Consider the following 15188-nt stretch of genomic DNA (forward strand, 5'->3'; position numbering starts at 1 on the left):
AAGTTTCATCACAACTTCCTTCCTCCAACTGATTTGGCGCCATACTTGCACCATCTGATGCAGAATATTTTCACTCTCCTGGTGCACCGCTTTCCCGAAAATGCCTGGGGGCGAGCAGTTGGAGGCAGGAAGTCGTGATGAAAACTGCAGGAATTCCTATGTCAAGTGAGTAAATCGGCTTGTTACCTGATTGTTGACTGTTAACCAGCTTCACCTCCCCCACACACCCCCAAACAATATTTTAATAATGATTCAATGAAAATAAATGTTCAAATTATTTTTTAATGTTTATTGGCTCTGTGGTTTCTCTCCTGCGCTTGTTCACAGCAGCGTCCGAAAGATTAATCTTTAATTCCTGGAGGCTCCAGGAGGTTGGCAACTCTACGTTAAGTCAGAGAGCGGCAGTTTTTAGATGATTTGCAATGCGTTGTGTGTAAAGTTGGCGAGGGCGTTTCACAATAAAACAGGTCTACGGTGCAACTATTACAAAGTTATCTTTTTAGAGATGTAAACGCTTGCCGTAATTTTGTTTTACTGATTCCAAATGAGTTAAGATGGCTTTTGCTCACCGTTCATGATGTTGTGAGTTCAGCTATTTATGAAAGCCCCAGCCTCGATTTAAAACCAGTATGGGGGATATGGAAACGGTCTAAGCCCGAACTGTCCTCCTCCTGATCGGTTGCGCTTTGTGACAACCTTTCAGTGGGGTGTGTTGATAGACCTATACTCACTATTGATACCGCCAGGCTGTTTTGCGCTGGCTCCCTTTGCCCTGCCCTTCTATCTAGAGCAGTGGTCACCGTCCGTCACTGACAAGAGAGCTGGTCCTTAGCTGCTGCTGTCGTGCCGGTGAAAGGTCAAGATTGCAAAGGCTAAAAGGCGCTGGGAAAGGGAGGACACGGGCTGAGGACGTTTGTTTTGGTGCCCCAAAGCTGCGGCTTCACCCCCCGCCCCATTGCTCATCTTTGGTTTAGAGATCTGCCAGTGAGTCTGCACCCAGCCACACAGAATCCGGATCCGCCTCAATCCTCAGCCACAGAGCTGAAACCAAACCAGCAATGCCGCTTAGCTCCCGGGTAAAACGCTTATTGAATGTAGTTCCTGGGAAGGGACGGTTAGGGATCTACCGTTTCTTGCCTTGTTTCTTTGTCCTGGGCGGTGTGCTGGAGTGGATCATGATAAACGTCCGCATTGGGCACGAAACATTTTGTAAGTATAACTGAGTGACTTCCGCGTATCCCACAGTAACTGCGCTGCAAAAGTACTTCATTTTGGTTGTAAAGCGCTTCGCGACATCGAGGTCGTAAAGATAAACCTTGTTTTTGCAACGTGCTCATACGTCCCGAGCTGGACTGAACTTGCAAAATTTCCAGTTGAAAGATATCGGGAATCTGTGGGTGATTCTTGCTCTTCGGTGCTGCTTTCGGGGTTTCTGGCTGTTTACATCACAAACCCACCTACTTTTGGGATATACCTAAGAAAATCATTAAGATATGAGAGTAGGCCAATCGGCCTTTGGAAGCTGTTCTATCATTCAGTAAGATCATGGCTGATCTCATCTTGGCCTCACTTGGATATGTTCAATGATTCGGCCTCTACAGTTATCTGGGGTAGAATCCCAAAGATTCATGATCCTCTGAGAAAAGAAATGCCTCCTCATTGACGTCTTAAATGGGTGACCTCTTATTCTGAAACTATGCCTCCTAGTTCCAGTTTCCCCCATGAGGAAACATCCTCTCAGCATCTACCCTGTCAAGCTCCCTCAGTATATGTTATGTTTCCATAAGATCACCTCCCATCTTTGAAAACTCAAATTAGTATAAGCCCAACCTCAACCATTCCTCGTAAGACAACCGCTCAACCTAGTGAATGTTCTCTGAATTGCCTCCAAATCAAGCATATCCCTTCTTAAATAAGGACACCAAAACTGTTCACATAATTCTAGGTGATATCTCACCAATGCCCTGTATAGTTATGGCAAGGCTTTCCTACTTTTATACTCCATTCCCCCTTGCATTAAAGTCCAACATTCAATTTTCTTCCTAATTACTTGCTGTACCTGCATACTAAATTTGTGTTTCTTGTACAAAGATACTCAGATCCCTCTGTACTGCAGCTTCTGTAGTCTCCATTTCTATAATATTTTGCATCTCTATTCATATCAAAGTGGATAACCTCATATTTCCCACATTATACTCCATCTGCCAATTTTTTGCCCACTCAACCTACCAATATCCCTTTACAGACTCTTTGTATCCTCTTCACAACTTGCTTTCCTGCCTATCTTTGTATTGTAAGCAAAGTTAACTACAATACACTCATGAATAAAGATAATAAATAGTTGAGGCCCCAGCACTGATCCCTGTGGCATCCAACTAGTTACAGGTTGCCAACCTTAAAATGACCCATTATCCCGACTCTGTTTTCTGTTAACCAATCCTCTATCCATGCAAATATATTATCCCCAACACCATGGGCTCTTGTGTAGTAACCTTTTATTTGGTGCCATATCAAATGCCTTTTAGAAATCAAATACACGACATATACGAGTTCCCCTTTATCCATCCTTGTTGTTGCACCCTCAAAGAACTCTAATAAATTTGTCAAACAGAATTTTGCTTTCATAAAACCATGTTGAATCTGATTGATTTTCTAAACATTGGTATGATCTCAAGAGACCATTAACTTTTAAAAAGGAATTCAAACTCTGAGTTATTAACTTAAAGAATTACAGCACAAGATTTTAAGTTTTATACAAAACTTTTACTGTACAAGGCTTAAACAAAGCAAGTACTACTAACCTAACACTATAGTTTATAAACCCTGTCACAACTCACTGGGGATATTGTGCCATAATATCAAACCCCACCGTTCCCTGAGTCGCGACAAATGTGAAAAATTTGCCCAAATTCTACCTAACTATTTAATTTAGGTTAACAGAATACAAGCAGCAGGTTTGTAAACTTAATAACTAAACAACTGTTTATTGAACAAATTGTCTTTAACCAGTGGCAAAAGAAAGAAATATGAACTGCTAACTTCTGACACTGTAACTTAAATTCTACCCCCTTCTTAAATCCCTACATACGTGCACACACACACACACAGACACACAAGACACATAAGACACACAAAACATGGATTTTAAGGGTGGGATAAAGCAGTTCAATAGCACCAATCCGGAGTACAGGATTCGATGGGTTGATTTTGATCAATGTCTTCCAAACTCTTTTCAGTTCTTGTTGATGACACGAGGTGGTCTTCCAGCACTTTCAGTACTTAGTTCACTGGTTGAGAACTTGCTTTTCAATGCCTCTAACAGTGGTTTCCCCTATTTCCTCTTTACAGGGGTTTCCTCAGAGAGAGATATGAGGAAGAGAGATTTTTAGATGTTTTTTCTTTGGAGGCCAGGAGCTTTCTGCTGCACTGTTACCACACAAAACCCTGGTCACCTCGTCAGGAGCGAATTAAAATGCTGTTGTCAGGCAACTCCCTTGGTCCAGGACCCCTTTCCGGCACCATCCAGTCTTTCATGGCACACTCTGTTCCAGGACTGCAGCATTGTATATATCTCTCATCCTATTCCAGTGGACATGTCTTTCAACCTGTAGGCATTGTAATTCTAATTCACAGTCCAGCAGAAAATAAAAAGATATATCCTTTACAATAGTCCAACAGAAATAAAAATACATGTTTCTTACAACCCTTATTATTTAAACCTGAAAACCATAACAGGCCACTTAATTCCACCCAAGTGTTCTCCTATACTTTCCAGGATCTTAGGGGTTTGTTCACTTCTCCTGAGACTAAACTAAGGTGTGCCACAGCTCTTAGGAATTCATTTTGATTCTCCTGAGTGTTTCTGCAATTCTCTGAGCTATGAGATTTCTTTGGGTTGTTCCATCAACCTTCAGCTAAGCGACCCTCCAATTCTCTTTAAGCACCTCACGATTGTGGACATCCCAGCTCAAGCATTATTGTTTTCTTGCTCAGTGACTTTAAAATCAGAAAACTCTCTTATTTCTGATAGCCCTTTGCTACTGGTCTCAGCTGTTTCCAAGCACCCACTGCTGGCAGCTTTCTCTCTCTCTTTCTGGCCTGTTTCTTTGAGAAAACACAGCGATAAACCCAATACACCAGACTGCCTTCCTGTAATCTATCCCCATAGCAATGGGGCATTCCTGGAAATGTCCCAGATAGAGATTGCTACTAATTAATTTCAATTCCCAAATTTGTCATTTGATTTGACAAGTATATGGATATTTTAACACCTCTTGCTTACCAGTTTTTTTCAACCTTTCCTTGATCTGGGAAATTACATGAATAATTCACATCTCTAACGAAGGCAGGGCAATTCTCCTCAAACTTAATGTCTTAAATTCCCCAGCTAAATGGCTCCTGTTTTATGGCTCTCAACCTTCAAACCCTGACCTGTAAGTACACATGGAAGGTCCTTTGATGTGCAAATACCTTGGATCATCTATCAACTTCTGAATTCAGGAGTTTCAATTACCTTACATTTACAAATTTAATTTCCTCAAAACTATAGGTTATATTCCTCCAACAAATGAACCATGAATTTAGACTTTTCACAACAATGCCCTGCTACCAGTTCCTTAATAAAAGGTTCCAGCATTTTCCCAATGACAGATGTTTGGTTAATTGGCCTATAGTTTCCTGCTTTCTGTCTCCCTCTTTTTGAATAGGAGTGTAACATTTTTGGTTTTCCAATCCACTAGGATCTTTCCCGAATATAAGGAATTTTGGAAGATTACAACCAATGCATCTGCCAACTCTGCAGCAGCTTTTTAAAGACCCAAGGATGCAAGGGACTTGTCAGTCTTTAGCCCCATTACATTTCCTAGTACACTTTCTCTACTGATAGTGATTGTTTTAAGTTGCCCCCTCCCCACTTTTCCCCGCTGGCGTTCTACTATTATTGGGGTGCTTTTCATGCCCTCTACAGTGAAGACAGATACAAAATATTTATTCAAAGTCCCTGCCGTTTCCTTGTTTCCAATTATTAATTCCCTAGTCCTAACCTCTTAAGGGACTAATGTTTACTTTAGCTACTCTCTTCCTTTTTATATACTAGTGGAAGCTCTTACTATCTGTTTTATATTTCTTGCTACTCTCATTATCTATTTTCTCCCTTTTTTTATTCATCCTTTTCAGGTTTCTAACATTTTCTGGCCTACCACTAACTTCACAGCATTGTATTTTATTTCTTTCAATTTGATAGCGTTCTTAACTTCCTCAATTAACCATGAATGGACCATCCTTCTCATGGAGTCTTTCCATGTGGAATATATCTTTCAGAAATATGAAATATCTCCTCAAATGTCTACCACTGCTTATGTACCATCTTGCCTTTTAATCTGTTTTTCCAGTCCACTTTAGCTAACTTGGTCTTCGTACCTATGTAATTACCTTCATTTTAAGTTTAAGACACTAGTTTCAGACCCAAGTTTTTTACCTTCAAACTGAATTTGAAATTCTGTCATGTTATATTCACTCTTCCCGAAAGGACCCTTCACTATGAGATCATTAATTAATCCTGTTTCATTACACATTACCAGATCTAAAATATCCTGTTCTAAAAAACTGTCCCGAATACATTCTACAAATTCGTCCTCAAGACAATCTTTGCCAGTTTGAGAACAGACTCTTACAGCACAGGACTGCCATTCGGCACATCATGCTCCTGTTGATTCTTTGAAAGAGTTGTCTAACTTAGTCCCATACCCTATCTTTTTCTCCATAACCCTGCAAATTAGTTCTCTTGAAGTACATGGCCGTGTGCCTTTTGAAAGTTCTCATGGAATCTGATTCCACCATCCTTACAGGTGGTATATTCCAGATCTTAACAATCCTCTGCGTGAAGAAATTTCTCCTTTTTTCCCATCTAGTTCCTCTGCCAATTATCATAAATTGCAACCTCTGGTTACTGACACACATACAGTGGGTAAAAAATCTTGGTGTGTAATTCAGTCAAAAGACATGCCAAGAGGCCAGTAACAATACATACACATTTTGAGGTGTTCTGCTTACCATGTTAGTCTTGAGAGTTACTGGTATGTCATCTGTCTAGATGGGCCTCAGGTCTGCATTTATCATTATTAACTTGTGGCTGCCATCCTTTGGTGGTAGTGGGGGTTGATTAAATGTGAAAACAACACCTCTAATGAGTCAAGCCTCTATGGAAAACATTACCATAACCAGACATGTCTGCAATAGTTGAAAACAAATTTTGACCTGTTCTCTCTTACCATTAGAATTGCCATTCACACCAAAATAGGAACACAGGAATAGGAGTAGTCCATTTAGCCCCTTGAACCTGTCCCACCATTCAATGAGACCCTGGCTGATCTGCAACCTAACTCCATATACCCACCTTTGCCCCATAATTCCTTAATACAAAAACTCTATTCAAAATCTATTATTTTCAGATTTAGTTTGATCTAGTTCATTTGTGATATAGAGTTCCAAATTGCTCCACCATTTGCATGTAGAAGTGTTTTCTAATTTCACTCCTGAAAAGCCTGGCTCTAACTTTTAGACTATGCCCCAGTCCTAGACTCCCAGATAGTGGAAATAATTCCCTATTCTATCCCATTTGTTCCTCTCAATATCTTGAAAACTTCAATCAAATCACCTTGTAACCTCCAAAATATTAAGGAATTAATTTGTATAATCTCTCCCTGTAATTTAATCCTTGGAGCTCTTATTATTCTGGTAAAACTGTGCTCCAAGGCTAGTACATCTTTGCTAAGGTGGATGCCCAAAACTGCTCTCGGTATTCCAGGTATTGTCAAATCAGGGTGTTTTTTTATAGTTGAAACATGCCTTCTACTCCCTTAAATTCTAGTCCTCTAGATATAAACGACAGCATTCCATTAGCCTTTTGATTATTTTCTCTACCTGGTCATGTTGTTTTAATTATCTACCTGGACCCTCAAGTATTTTTGGACCTCCACTGCTTCTAGCTTTTCACCATTTAGAAAGTATCCTGTTCTATCCTTTTTAGGTCCAAAGTGGATAGCCTCACATTTGCTATTAAAATCCACTTGCCACAGTTTTGCCCATTCATTTAATCTATTAATTTATATCTTTGTAATGTTATGCTTCCATCTACACTGCTTATAATGCTTTGTGATTGACACAATCTTTGTGTCATCACCAAATTGGGATATTTCCTATCCCATCATCTAGGTTGTTAATAAATACAATGAATGCTTGAGGCCCCAACAGATTCTTGCTGGACACATCTAGTCATATTCTGCAAATTGGAGCACCTGCCAATTATCTCTACTGTCTCTCCTGCCACACAGGCAATTTCCTAACCAGGTTAATAATTTGCCTTCAATTCCTAAAACTTCAACTTTATTGAGCTAACAGTGAGATACTTTATCAAATGTCTTCTGGAAGTCCATATAAATAACATCCATAGACCTTCCCCTATCCACTACTTGAGTCACCGCTTCTCAATATTCAGTCAGATTTGTCAGGCATGACATACCCTTTACAATCAATGCTGGATCTCGCTGATCAGCTGAAAATTTTAAGGTATTCAATCACTCCATTGCCTAGCAAATACCTGACAACAGATGATAGGCTATAATTCCCTGGTTTTGCTTTGTCGCCTTTCTTAAATAGCAGAGTGACGTGCAGTTTTCCAATTTTTAAAATTCTTTTACGAGATGTGGGCACCGCTGGCCAGGCCAGCATTTATTGCCCATCCTTAATAGTCCTTGAAAAGGTGGCGGTGAGCTGCTTCTTGAACCACTGCAGTCAGGGTATAGGTACACTCATAGTGCTGTTAGGGAGGGAGTTCCCGGATTTTGACCAGCAACAGTGAAGGGACGGCGATATAGTTCCAAGTCAGGTGGTAGTGTTCTCATACATCTGCTGTCCTTCTCTTTGTGGGTGGTAAAGGTCGCAGGTTTAGAAGGTGCTATCGAAGGGGCCTTGATGAGTTGCTGCAGTGCATCTTGTAGACGGTACACACTGCTGTCACTGTACGATGGTGGTGGAGGGAGTGAATGTTGAAGGTGGTGGATGCGGTGCCAATCAAGTGGGCTGCTTTGTCCTAGGTGGTGTTGAGCTTCTTGACTGTTGTTGGAGCCGCACTCATCCAGGCAAGTGGAGGGTATTCCATCACACTTCTGGCTCATGCCTTGTAGATGTTGGACAGGCTTTGGGGAGTCAGGAGATGAGTTACGCTCTGCAGAAGTCCCAGCCTCTGACCTGGTCTTGTAGCCACAGTATTTGTATGGCAGGTCCAGTTCAGTTTCTGGTGAATGGTAACCCCCAGGATGTTGATAGGGGGGATTCAGTGATGGTAATGCCATTGAATGTCAAGGGTAGATAGTTGGATTCTCTCTTGTTGGAGATGGTCATTGTCTGGCACTTGGGTGGCGTGAATGTTACTTGCCACTTGTCAGTCAAGTCTGAATGTTGTAGGTCTTGCTGCATATGGGCACAGATTGCTTCAGTATCTGAGAAGTCATGAATAGTGCTGAACATTGTGCAGTCACCAGCGAACATCCCCACTTCTGACCTTATGATGGAGGGAAGGTCGTTGATGAAGTAGCTGAAGATGGTTGGACCTAGGACATTACCCTGAGGAACTCATGCAGTGATGTCCTGAGACTGAAATGATTGTCCTCCAACAATCACACCATTTTCCTTTGTGCTAGGTATGACTCCAACCAGTGGGAAGTTTCCCCTGATATCCATTGACTCAAGTTTTGCCAGGGCTCCTTGATGCCACACTTGGTTAAATGCTGCCTTGATGTCAAGGGCAGTCACTCTCACCTCACCTCTTGAGTTAAGCCCTTTTGTCCATGTTTGCACTAAGGCTGTAATGAAGCAAAATACTGTGGCCCTGGAGAAACCCAAACTGTGTGTCCGTGAGCAGGTTATTGCTGAGTAAGTGCCGCTTGATAGCATTGTTGATGACACTTTACATTACTTTGCTAACGATGGAGGAGTTGAAGCCTGGGGCAGATCAGCCATGATCTTATTGAATGGCGGGGCAGGCTTGAGGGGCCAAATGGCACACTGCTCCTATTTCTTATGTTCTTATGAGAGTAGACTGATGGAACGGTAATTGGCTGGGTTGGCATTGTCTTTTTTGTGGATCATGCACTCAGCACTTCTGGCTGAAGATTGTTACAAATGCTTCAGCCTTATCTTTTGCACAGATGTACTGGGCTCTCCCATCATTGAGGATGGGGATATTTGTGGAACCTCCTTCTCCTGTTAGCTGTTTAATTGTCCATCATCATTCACGACTGGATATGGCAGCACTGCAGAGCTTTGATCTGATCCGTTGGTTGTGGCTAAAGGGAATATTCCCTGAATTGAGAGAACCTTGGAAGATTATAGAAAGGACATATACAACACTTTTGCCTACTTCATAGAATCATAGTATGGTTAAATCACAGAAAGAGGCCATTCAGCCTGCCGTGTGTTTGCTCTCTGCAAGAGCAACTCAGCTAGTACCACTCTCCCTGTAGCCCTTCAAATACTTGCTTTTCAGGTGTTTATCCAATTCCCTTTTGAAAGCCACAATTGAATCCACCTCTACTACACTCTCGGGTAGTGCATTCCAGATCGATTTGCTGCAGAAAAAAATTTCCTCGGGCCATCATTAATTTTTTTGCCAAAGACCTTAAAATTGTGTCCCCTGTTTCTCGACCCTTCTGCCTATGGGAACAGTTCCTTTCTATCTACTTTGTCCAGAACCCTCATGATTTTAAACATCTCTATCAAATGTCCTCTCAACCTTCTCTAAGGAGAATAAGACCAGGTTCTCCAATATATCCATGTGACTGAAGCCCTTTATTCCTGTAACCATTCTCATGAATCTTTTCTGCACCCTCTTGAAAGCCTTCACATCCTTCCTAAATTCCAGGGCCCAGAATTGGACAAAATACTCGAGTTGAGACTCATCATAACTTCCTTGCTTTTGTACTCTATGCCTCTATTTATATGCCCTTTTAAACATTCTCAACCCGCCCTGCCACCTTCAATGGTGTGTGCACATATAGACCCATGTTTCTCTGTTTGTGCACCCCTTTTAGAATTTTATCGCTTCTTTTATATTGCATCTCCTTGTTCTTCCTTGTTTCTTTCTACCAAAATATATCATTTCGGACACTTCTGCATTAAATTTCATCTGCTACATGTCCGCCCATTCTACTAACCTGTTTGTGCCCTCTTGAAGTCCATTACTATCCTCCTCACAGTTCACAATACTTCCAAGTTTTATGTCATCTTCAAACTTGAAATTGTCCCCTGCACACCCAATGCCAGGTCATCAATATATATCAATACAAGCAGTGGTCTAGTAGCAACCCTAGGGGAATCCTTTTGTGTACTTTCTTTCAGTTTGAAATATTACCATTCACCACATTGTCTGCTCCCTGTTGGTCAGCCAACTTTGTATCCATGCTTCCACTGTCCCTTTATTCCACGAGTTTCAATTTTGCTGGCAAGCTTATTGTGTGGCATTTTGTCAAACGCCAATTGGAAGTGCATGTATACCATACCAACTGCATTATCCTCAATATATAAAAAAAAATCAAGTTAGTTAAACACAATTGCTCTCAACATATCCTTGCTGGCTTTCCTTAATGAATCCACAACTGTCCAAGCAACTGTTAATTTGTCCCAAATTAACATTTCTAATACTTTCCCACAACCGAGGTTAAACTGGCAGGTCTGTGGTTATTTAGTTTATTCTTGCATTCTTTTTTGAACATGGGTGTAATATTGTAATTCTTTTAAAATCCTGGGGGTTTGTCTCTTTTCGGTGCCATTATTTTGTTCATTGCTGATATTTTTCTTACATTAATTTGGTTTCACATCACTGCCATAATTGATGAGTTATGAATAATTTTATGCTATGGACATTTTCCCAAGGCAAACAAAGGCACAACACCTTACAACTCAACTCACCCGACATCTTGGGTTGGGATTGAAAGTCTGCTGTCTAGCTGAAATCGTCCCACATGAAATGAATATGGACTGTGGTGTGTATTAATTTTTAAATGCTTCAAATTTACTTCTTTCTCTGGACTCATTGATTTTGTTGTCTTTCTAGATGATGTGTACCGAAGAAAACGTTCTGAACGACAGTACCAGCAGCCATTAGAAGAACTGTCAACATCTGAAAATCAGCTGCCTTCCAAATAAGTCACTTATAAATAATTAGCTAATTGCCTTCTGAATAACGAGACCATTAAACTATTTCCTTTTTAAAATCAATATCTTCCTGAGATTTTTATAATGAACTCGCTTTATAATGAACATACAGCATGTTTTTGAAAAAAATGTAGCATTTCATGATCTCTTGTTTAAATTGCATTAAATTGAGTCAGTTAAATTAAAGAACTTATGTTTTATATAGCACCTCATCACACCCTCAGGATTTTCCTTAGCACTTGACAATTTGTGTTTGAAGTATGGTCAGTCATAATGTTATGTAGCAATATGCAAATAGCAAGATCTTACACACAGCAAGCAAGATAAGCAACAACTGAATTTGTATTTCTTGATGTTGGAGGAGAAATGTTGATCAGGACTCCCTGCTTCTTGTGTAATTTCATTGTCCATTTTGGTTCCACCTGTAGAGGCACTCAGTTGACTATCTTGTCCAAAAGATAGCACCTTCAGCATCACACATTCTCCCAGGTTATCACCACAATATCAGGTTAAATCTAGCATTCATCTCCTCAAATAGGACTTGAAGCCTCAACTATTTGACTCAGAGGAGTGCCACTAACTGAGCTGAACCAAATGGTGCAGAGCAAGGGAGCATAAATATAAGGTAGCCACTAGCAAATGAAATAAAGAATTTATGAAGAATTTCTTTACACAGAGTGGTGAGAATGTGGAATATTTTCCACTCGGAGTGGTTGAAGCAGATAGCATTAGTACATTTAAGGGAGGCTTGATGCATAACTGAGGGAGAAAAGAATGGAGGGCAATGGAGTTAGGATAGGAAGAGGTAATTAGAGGGGAGCACTTGGGCGCATAAGTGTTCCGTCGCCTTTTCCTTAATTTTGTGGCCGCATAGCCTGTTTCTGTGCTATAGATTCTTTGTAACTTGCTTCTATTATCTAATTCTAGAAATGTTTCTGCATACCTGGTAAATATAGTTCTGTCTTTTGTGTTAAAATTACAGTGTAACTTATTCTGTATGTTTCTAAGATAATTTTTTTGTGAATGAATTAACAGCGTTATTGTCCAGTGATTTTCAAATATGGTAGTTGGAGAACGTGCTGTTAGATCAGGAGACCATCTTTGCACATTGCTTCAAGGAGTGGAGTGCACAAACTTTTTTGTGACACCATGAGGTGACACCATAGATCCTCACATTGCATCTGTGAACATTTGACTCCAATCTGGCTAATGGCAGTGCACATATACTCTGTGATAAGGCTCCTGTCATGGAGATGCAGCAGAGACCCTAATAGCCACACTGTTCCAAGAGGATGATGACAACATGCAGTGAGGACACCCCATAGACCTTCACATAGCCTCTGTGAATGTTTGACGCCTGTCTGGCCGAGGGCAGCTCGCTCGGGGTTTGTGATCAGGGTCATATCAAAGAACAAAGAAAAGTACAGCGCAGGAACAGGCCCTTCAGCCCTCCAAGCCTGCGCCGATCATATTGCCTGTCAAACTAAAACATTTTGCACTTCCGGGGTCCGTATCCCTCTATTCTCATCCTATTCATGTATTTGTCAAGCTGCCTCTTAAACACCACTATCGTACCTGCTTCCACCACCTCCGCTGGCAGCGAATTCCAGACACTCACTACCCTCTGCGTAAAAAACTTGCCCCGCACATCTCCTCTAAAGTTTTCTCCTCTCACTTTAAATCTATGTCCCCTAGTAATTGACTCTTCCATCCTGACTATCTACTCTGTCCATGCCACTCATAATTTTGTAAACTTCTATCAAGTCGCCCCTCAATCTCCGTCGCTCTAGTGAGAACAATCCGAGTTTCTCCAACCTCTCCTCATAGTAATAACTTCCAGACCAGACAGCATCCTGGTAAACCTCCTCTGCACCCTCTCCAACACCTCCATATCCTTCTGGTAATGTGGCGACCAGAATTGCACGCAATACTCCAAGTGTGGCCCAACCAAGCTTCTATACAGCTGCAGCATGACTTCCCAACTTTTATACTCAATGCCCCTGCCGATGAAGGCAAGCATGCCATATGCCTTCCTGATTACCTTATCCACCTGCGTTGCCACTTTCAGTGACCTGTGGACCTGTACACCCAGATCCCTCTGCCTGTCGATACACTTAAGGGTTCTGCCATTTACTGTATAATTCCTACCTGTATTAGACCTTCCAAAATACATTACCTCGCATTTGTCCGGATTAAACTCCATCTCCCATTTCTCCGCCCAAGTCTCCAACCGATCTATATCCCGTTGTAAACTTTGACAATCCTCTTCACTATCTGCAACTCCTCCAACCTTAGTGTCATCTGCAAACTTACTAATTAGCCCAGTTACATTTTCCTCCAAATCATTTATGTATACTACAAACAGCAAAGGTCCCAGCACTAATCCCTGTGGAACACCACTAGTCACAGCTCTCCATTCAGAAAAGCACCCTTCCACTGCTACTCTCTGTCTTCTATGACCAAGCCAATTCTGTATCCATCTTGCCAGCTCACCTCTGATCCCATGCAACTTTACCTTCTGTACCAGTCTGCCATGAGGGACCTTGTCAAAGGCCTTACTGAAATCCACGTAGATAACATCCACTGCCCTTCCATCGTCAATCATCTTTGTCACTTCCTCGAAAAACTCGATCAAGTTAGTGAGACATGACCTCCCCTTCACAAAACCATGCTGCCTCTCACTAATACACCCATTTGCTTCCAAATGGTAGTAAATCCTGTCACTAAGAATCTTCTCCAATAATTTCCCTACCATTGACGTAAGGCTCACCGGCCTGTAATTTCCTGGATTATCCCTGCTACCCTTCTTAAACAATGGAACAACATTGGCCATTCTCCAGTCCTCTGGGACCTCACCCGTAGCCAGTGAGGATACAAAGATTTCTGTCAAGGCCCCAGCAATCTCCTCCCTTGCCTCCCTCAGTACTCTGGGGCAGATCCCATCTGGCCCTGGGGACTTATCCACCTTAATATTCTTCAAGACGCCTAACACCTCTTTTTTGATCTCAACATGATCCAGGCTATCTACACACTCTTCCCTAGACAAATCGACCGCTAAGTCCTCTTTGGTGAATACTGATGAGAAGTGCTCATTTAGTATCTCTCCCATTTCTTCTGGCTCCACACAGGTTCCCACCTCTGTCCCTGAGTGGGCCTACCCTTTCCCTGGCTACCCTCTTGCTTTTTACATATGTATAAAAGGCCTTGGAATTTTCCTTAATCCTGGTTGCCAATGACTTTTCATGACCTCTTTTAGCCCTCCTGACTCCTTGCTTAAGTTTCTTCCTACTTTCTTTATATTCTCCACGGGCTTCATCTGTTCCCAGCCTTCTAGCCCTTACAAATGCTTCCCTTTTCTTTTTGACTAATCTCATGACTAATATCATGAAGATGCAGCCACGAAACTTTAAATGCACCTGATCCTTTATCCATCTGATGCCTTCAGCACCTGACCCTTTCAGGAGCACAGGGTCACTGGCTACAGATGCTGACGAGATGGGTGCCAGACCTGCCTTAAAGGTGCTGAGAGCACACAGAGAGAATGATGGCACTCTGTGATGCCTGCCCACCACATTCTGGCAGCAATGATAAGCACCGTTGAGGCGCAGGCATCAGTAATGTGTCCTGGAATGTGAGGCCGGACCATCACCTTTGTCTGAAGGCTGCACAAAGCACTGGGAAGAGGCCTTGGACTGAGACACCTGCCTTTATCTTGTGCAGGAACTAAGGTTTCATATCTGAGTGACACGAACACTGCTCATCAGAACAAGAAGCCATAGGCAGGGAGACATTCTTTGGAGCTTATTTACAAATGATGAATGTACAAGTATGTACAGCATGTACAAGTGATTAATACCCGTGCCCATGCTGTGCAACTACAACTTCTTAACCTTCCTAACTCTGCCACTACATCTTGAAGCTCCCCAGATATCCACAGCGGAGGTGGAGGCAGCCTGCTGACTGCGACGCCCTGTCTA

The 15188-nt window shown here is 41.8% G+C and overlaps 1 protein-coding gene across 1 annotated transcript; it reads left to right on the plus strand.

Annotated features, from left to right (window-relative positions):
* Positions 1-504: 504 nt before the first annotated feature.
* On the plus strand, positions 505-11274 carry uqcc5 (ubiquinol-cytochrome c reductase complex assembly factor 5). The gene is made up of 2 exons (XM_078543318.1): positions 505-1209; positions 11111-11274. The coding sequence occupies exons 1-2, from the start codon at positions 1059-1061 to the stop codon at positions 11200-11202; spliced, it is 243 nt and encodes an 80-aa protein (XP_078399444.1). The 5' UTR covers positions 505-1058; the 3' UTR covers positions 11203-11274.
* The last annotated feature ends 3914 nt before the right edge of the window (positions 11275-15188 follow it).

This window comes from Cetorhinus maximus, chromosome 6 (assembly GCF_964194155.1).
Source record: "Cetorhinus maximus chromosome 6, sCetMax3.hap1.1, whole genome shotgun sequence".
Classification (NCBI taxonomy): domain Eukaryota; kingdom Metazoa; phylum Chordata; class Chondrichthyes; order Lamniformes; family Cetorhinidae; genus Cetorhinus; species Cetorhinus maximus.